The sequence below is a fragment of the Papaver somniferum genome, chromosome 8, assembly GCF_003573695.1.
Source record: "Papaver somniferum cultivar HN1 chromosome 8, ASM357369v1, whole genome shotgun sequence".
NCBI lineage: Eukaryota > Viridiplantae > Streptophyta > Magnoliopsida > Ranunculales > Papaveraceae > Papaver > Papaver somniferum.
The window spans coordinates 46,187,145-46,194,396 of NC_039365.1; the positions used below are offsets into that span (position 1 = coordinate 46,187,145).

A 7,252-nucleotide genomic window follows, 5' to 3' on the forward strand; every position below is an offset into this window, starting at 1 on the left:
CGGAAAATGAATCATTTGTCCAAATATTTTTAAATCATGGTTCAAATAGACGAGTAGAAATTAGTATGGGTGAAATGGACACAAAAAAATTAGCAAGGATGAAACTGGATTCATCCTTGCTTAAACTTAAAAAATAGTTAGGATGAAACTGGATGCATCCTGTGTAAATTAAAAAATAAGAAAAAGTATTTGAAAATTGGCAGGATGAAACTGTTTATATCGTGACTATTTTTACATTTTTATCTATTTAAACAATATCAAAATGTAAGTGTCCTTTTCACCCAGAAATTATTAGTTTTGGTCTTTTTAACCAATTTTGTATAAAATAAATGCGAAATTCCACCATAACAGGCAAACTCGCCGTTTCTAGGAAATGTCCAATGCTTTACATCAAAGATGGTCCCTTGGAGTGTTGTAGACTTGAAAAGCTTCTCTATTGCGTTTTGGCGTTGTACAATAGTAGAATTTAGCTGATTGCAGGCAGCTTGTAATGGGCATGCCTACAAGTGGGACTAAATGGAAGAACCCTATGTCATTGGCGTGGGTAGGGCTGCACATGGGCGGGTATAAGCTAAAACCAACCTCGCATCCACAGACTGCGGGTTTTTTTTTCATAACCAACCCCGCACCCACAAACAGCGGGCGGGTTTTGTTACCCGCCCGTTACGGGTTGGGCGGGTATGGGTTTAAACGGGTTTAAACCCGCTTTATATTCAAGTATTTAGAGTAACTTCTATTCTCCTTGATTAAGTGAGAAAAGAAAACCAAAACCCCCAAAATATTCATATCTAGGAAGTTCACAGATGAAGATTAAGTGTTGAATCTGTTGATTTTTCGATTGTTGTCGATTTCTGGTGAAGATTCGAAGTTGTTGTTGTCGATTTCTGGTGAAGATTTCTGATAATTGTCGTTCGTAGGTGAAGAAGAAGAACTGAGGAGGAAGAAGAGGAGAGGCCGAACAGAGAGAAGAGTGTAGAAAGTGAATGAGGGTTATCAGTTATCCTATCTACTAGTATTAGGGTTTCATAATGGACGACTAGGATTAGTTTTATCTAATGATATATAATCTGCGGGTTTTTTGGGCGGGTATGGGCGGGTATTAGCTTAAACCAACCTCACACCCACAGACAGCGGGTTTTTTTTTTTATAACCAACCCCGCACCCACAACGGGAGGGTATGGATTAAAAACCCACGGATTTAGCGGGTACGGGTGGGTTTGGGTATCATGGACGGGTCTTGTGCAGCCCTAGGCGTGGGTCTGTTTATAAGATCCCAAATTCCACTTTTTTTGTTGCTAAATTGATGACCAAAGTTGTAACTATAATTCTATGTATTGTCATTTCCATCATGTTCTCGTTGTTGAGGTAAACGGGTCCCCATTGACAATCTTCAACTACTTCTCTTTAAACTCACTTACTCACCATTGTATCAACTAATTCCTTGTTAGTCCAATAAATCTAAGAAAGTCAAAGAGGTGATCAAATCAATGACAATAACAAGTTAAAAAAAATTCAAACAAATCCACCAAATAGGAATTAGAGGGAAGAAAAATTCAAAACCCCAAATACAGGACGTTTACTTCCACATAGCTAAGTTTCTCTAGACACCACCAATTGTTTATTGGTGCACCTACTTGTCATTTATTTCTTTTATGGTTAAGAATCTTGGAGGTAGTTTGCAAGGATGGAAAGCATTACGCGTTATTGCTATATTTGCCATGGGTTTATTTACTAGATTCTGCATAAATTTTTCTTAGATAGGAGTATTATTTTTTTTGCTTGTGGTGTAAGAAAAACAGTGATGTGTGCACTAAATATGGTCAGTTGGATTGTGGATTTTGCTCATTTCATTTTTTTTATTTTTATTCTTTCACAAGGCTCATTTCATGGTCAGTTGGACAGTGGATTTGCATAAAAATATTTACTTAATTTATAATTCAGAAAATATTTACGTTTCTTTGGGAAGGAAAAAAAAGTGTGCACTCCTTGCATTATATTTTTGCAAAATCTTCTAAATTCACCTTATAATTTTCACCGTGATTTTTAGGGAGTCGAGTAATAATAAAAAAATGATATTATAAAAAAATATGCAATATTATTTTCACGCCAAAAACTCCAAGATTGTTTTCCGGGTGAATAATTTTACATTCAGTACTAGGCAACTAAGGCCTCTAGCATGGAATCAACAGTTGTTTTACGCTTCAGGTGCAAGAGAATTTTAGAATTTCACTTTAGAGTTTGGGGTTAGCATTTGTAAACCGAAATTTCAAGACAGTCTGGGTAACAAAAACCTACACCAAATTCTACATATCTTTTCTCGCAAAAACTATCCAATTATCTCATTCACGAGTCTAATTAATTTTGGGCTCATTATTAAAAGCGAAGTATTTCTCAAATATTCACCCTTTTACGTGTCCAAAAAAATCGATTCTATCTTGAATCTGGACAAGTACTAAAAATGGCTTATGCACATTCGAAATAACTATATCGGTTAAATCCGAGATTGATATTTAACTAACATTTGAAAAGATAATTGGATATCCGAGATATCAACCCCACCTGCATCCTATAGTTTCTGGAGAGCATGTTCAGAAAAAGGCAATCGAGTTGTTTTCTTCTTCGGAAACTAGGATATTCCACAATTGATTTTCTTATTCCTAACGGATACCATACCAAAAATTACTTTAGTTCCTCCAAAGTCTTTGGGTTTTGATGTAATCCACTAGAAATATCATGTCTCTGAGATTTTTGTCAGTCAAAATATTTATGCTTATCTAGCTAATCAATCTCCCAGAGAGACATTAAATTTTCCTTGACATAAGATTGGGTCTCTCACTATTATCCCGAGAATCATATAATTTCTACAGAAACTAGTCCACTATATTTTGCCCACCTCGACGAGATTAGTTCCTTACGCGTCTTCTATATCTTATTCGTGTATCCTCTGCAACTCTCAAATACCTGAAACGGACCATCAACTTTTCTTGGATTGTCAATTTTCAAGGGTAACTTGGTTCTCGTTTACAATGCCCACCTTAGTCTTGAAAGTCCCGTCCCCCTCAATTAGTTTGTGGGTTGCCTTTCGGATTCAGTCTCTGAAGCTCGCTCACTTATCTAATAAGACCACTATTATACTATGTTGTATTTGAAAATAAAAATGCAATGTTCATTTTGAGAAAATTACGCTCACTAATTATTTTTATTAAGAAAATACAAAATAACTTTCAATCCATTCCAAATACTTATATTACTAAAACACCCCTAATAACTCAGCAACTTCCACAAAAACCTTTAGCAACTTATTCTTTAAAAGATGTTTAGGCATGGACTGGATATTATTCTCAGATGCATCAATGAAAGAAGAAAACTATTACATGGGATCTGTGTTTTTCTTTTGTTCGGCTGATCTGAAGGAATTTGTTAACTTTGCAGTTGGATTGCAATGAACATTTTCGACTCTTTGTGCAGAAGTCTGGTTTCTTCTACATGCAATTTTTTGATTGTCTGACAACCCATTATAACCAGCTAGGATACTAACGTATTGCAAGTAGTTATAAGACATTATAAAAATTAAAACTTCTAATCCGCCATGCATGGCAGATGGGGAGCCCAATCACACAATATGAATAAACATTAAAGAACCTCCCACTACTAGTCCAATGTCAGCAGCACATCAACGTGAAACATAACTCAGCCGCGAATTCATTGGTAAAAGAAGTTAGAATTTGACATATGTCCATATGTATAAGTCGGATAAGTTATCTAACGCCTTAACAAGCGATAAATTGCATTTTGTAGACTCCTCGCAAAAAAAACAAAAAAAAATAAAAAATGGACCAAAAAGAAAAAGGAAAAAGAAATTCAAATAATTTCGGCCTTTACTTACTTACTGGGTAAGAAAATGCTGTAAATACTGTTAGTTGCAAAATCTCCCATCTAATTAGAACTAAACAATGTTGTAGAGTCCTTAACGCCGAAGCAATTTATTTAAAACAAAAAATTAAAATGAGAAAATAAATAAAATAATTTCGTTACACGTGCCTCCGGAGTCCTTGATGCCCAAGCAAAAAAGGGCCGAATCTAAAAATAAACTACGACCATAACTTCCCTTCATACCCGGTAATTTCCAATCAAACGGCTACAAAACCATTATTACAGTGCAAGATTAAAGTAAATCACATTATTAATCATCCGATAAAAATCAACGGTTATAGTTAAAAGGAACCGGTCCGTTGGAAATATCGCTTCCTTTTCCTATATCAGCGCCTCTTCTCTTCTCTTCTCTCATTTTTCTTCCCAATGAGAAAACAACTTCTCTCTCCGTCTCTCTCCTCTTAAGTCGCTAACTTACGCACCTCCTCACTCTGCTTATCCTACGCATCTCCCGATGTCACAGACGAGCTTCTTCTTCATCCTCATCAACAACATAAGAAATACTAGTATCTCTAGGTAAGTAGAACCTAAAACGACAAAAAATGGACGGTCAGAAGAAGTTAACAAGATCACAATCATCTCTACTAAGATCATCACCAACGATTAGATCTTCAATTCATTCACTTTCATCAATTTACGAAGAAGATAATGATTCCGTTGCATCAGATGAGGAAAAACCTCACAAATCTAATAATTGTAGAAGTGGGTTTAGTAGTAATTATACTAATGGTTCATCAATAAACCGTTTCTTATTTCAATCACTAGCGTTGATAACCCTAACATTATTGTTCCTGTTTTCCTTGATTTATCTGAAAAATAAGGAATTACCAACTTCAGGAAACTTTTTATTAGTAATGGGTTTCGTTGGTTTTGGGATTTTTGTGGTGAGAAAAAGAAAAGGTTCATCTTTTCTTAAACAGTTATGGGATGAAAGGAGTAGAAATAATAGAGGGTTTTCAAAGAGTAGTGGCGGCGAATCAGTTCAGTGGTTTATTGGCGGTGGTGGAGGAAGTTATTCTTCGTGTTCGTCTTCGTCAAATTCGCCGTCTTGGGATGTGAAAGACAAGAGAATTATAAGAGAAGGGGTTGAATTTTACAGTAATGGAGATTTTTATGAAGGTGAATTCCATCAAGGGAAGAGTAATGGAAGTGGAGTGTATAATTATTTTATTAATGGAAGATATGAAGGAGACTGGATAGATGGGAGGTATGATGGATATGGAATTGAAAGCTGGGCTAGGGGGAGTAGGTATAGAGGTCAGTATCGACAAGGTTTGAGACATGGATTTGGAGTTTATAAGTTTTATACAGGTGATAGTTATGCTGGTGAATGGGTTAATGGACAAAGTCATGGAATTGGTGTTCAAACTTGTTCTGATGCTAGTTGTTATATTGGTGAATTCAAGTGTGGCGTTAAACATGGTTTCGGTTGTTATCATTTCAGGTACTATTATATTTACTTACTGGAACTGTTTTATTGAATTTTTTTTTCTTACTTTTTATTACTTCATGTTGCATTTCTTTAGGTATGTCTATTGATTTTGTGATGCATTTTGATTGATGAAACTGCTGAAAATGTCATGTTGGTTCGTAATTTATGTGTGTTTCTTGATTTGTTTTGATTGTTAACTTCGAAAGTTGAAACTGTACTTTGTACTTGTGAGAGAAATGAAGAAATTTTAGTTGAATACAAAATGGTGTAGTATCAAGCAATAAGGAATTTAGTTCGATATGAACAAGTCTGTTCAGTATTAAGTAGTTGTCCCCTATTGTCCACAACTGGTGAAGCTGTATAAACAAGCTAAATTTGGTACAACTATGGTTTCTTACTATAATTTGTACAATGCAAAATGATTTACATGGAGATGTTAATTGGCTGGTGCCTGGTTGATGGTCTCTCTTGCTAATTTGGATCAGAAGTGTTTCTAAGAGAAGTCCTGTTTCATAATTCATACAGAAGAACTTTGCATTTTTTTTACTTTTAACCGGTGGTAGAGAGTGAAATTGATATACTGATTGGAAAACTGAACTATAATGCAGGAATGGAGATAGGTACTCAGGAGAGTATTTTGGAGATAAGATACATGGATTTGGAGTATATCACTTTGCCAATGGGCACTGCTATGAGGGGTCCTGGCATGAAGGCAGGAAGCAGGGATTCGGTGTTTACACCTTCCGGAATGGGGAATCTAAATGTGGGGAGTGGGATTCTGGTGTTCTCAAAAGCCCCCCACCTCAATTAACTGACACAGTTCTCCGCGCAGTTCAGGTACTAATTCATTTGTTGAACTCTTAATTTAGTGTGTAATCTGGTTTTGGGCACTTAAATTACCATATTCATTAAGGGCAACCAAATCGAGGACTTACATATAGTATGTATTTACAAATCATTAGTGATGGTGCTAGATATATTTTTTGTTCGCTTTAAACTTCAAAGTTGATTTCAAGAAACATGAGTTCTGTGTTGTCAGTAGAACGCATTATAAGAGTGGAGTTTTAATGCGGGTGTCCTCTTTGCTGGATTTTAGGGTTCAAATGGGTGTGGGTAGACTATGTGTTTTCCGTTGAAATGCATTAGTGTGTTTCTTATAATTTGATTTAAAGTACAAAGCCAATTTGTTTCTCTCTAGGCAGGGCTTTGCAAGTTTTACCATTTTACTTAGTAATATGTGACTTCTTCTTTTCTTGATGAATTTCATTCATAATTTGGTTATAACATCAAAAACTACTGTTGTCTTAAAATTTCAGGCAGCTAGGAAAGCGGCAGAGAATGCCATTCATCTTCCTAGGGTGGATGAACAAGTGAACAAGGTGGTCACGGCTGCAAATAGAGCTGCCACTGCAGCAAGAGTTGCTGCCATCAAAGCTGTTCAAAACAGAATGGACGGTAAATTTTGCGACACCGGCGAAGTTTAGGAAATAACAACTTCCAACTTTTACACTGTAAATTTTCTAAATATGTATTCAGTGAGTTTCTCCCTCACCCGGGGTAAATAAAAGCTCACACCGGAGTGTCAGAGAGAGAGAAAGAGGTTTGATATCTAAGGTCACCTTGTAACATGTACATAAAGCCTAATGTAAATCTTATCTATATCAATGAAAGCTAAGTTTTCAAGATCTGTTTCGATTTCCAAATTATTTCTCTTCGATGTTATCTTGTACTAGCTTCTTGTGGATTAAATTAGCAGCCAGACCTAGATTTGGGATTCAACGGCTAGTGCCGTCCTTTCATTCATTGAAAGATGCAGTACATAATTAGGTGAATACTTTAATTAGGCTAATAACAGATGGTCCAGGTTAATGATTTGTACTAAGCATG

At 35.8% G+C, this 7,252-nt stretch overlaps 1 protein-coding gene across 1 annotated transcript; it reads left to right on the forward strand.

Moving 5' to 3' along the window:
• The first annotated feature begins 4,285 nt into the window (after positions 1 to 4,285).
• Positions 4,286 to 7,052, forward strand: LOC113306890 (radial spoke head 10 homolog B-like). The gene is made up of 3 exons (XM_026555811.1): positions 4,286 to 5,377; positions 5,974 to 6,202; positions 6,682 to 7,052. The coding sequence occupies exons 1-3, from the start codon at positions 4,476 to 4,478 to the stop codon at positions 6,847 to 6,849; spliced, it is 1,299 nt and encodes a 432-aa protein (XP_026411596.1). The 5' UTR covers positions 4,286 to 4,475; the 3' UTR covers positions 6,850 to 7,052.
• Positions 7,053 to 7,252: the final 200 nt, after the last annotated feature.

Excerpts from the sequence above, each read along its gene's own strand:
- LOC113306890 (XM_026555811.1), top strand. The coding sequence starts at position 4,476 with ATGGACGGTCAGAAGAAGTTAACAAGATCACAATCATCTCTACTAAGA. Across the intron at positions 5,378-5,973 it reads TTCGGTTGTTATCATTTCAG|GAATGGAGATAGGTACTCAG; the intron begins GTACTATTATAT and ends ACTATAATGCAG. Across the intron at positions 6,203-6,681 it reads CAGTTCTCCGCGCAGTTCAG|GCAGCTAGGAAAGCGGCAGA; the intron begins GTACTAATTCAT and ends TTAAAATTTCAG.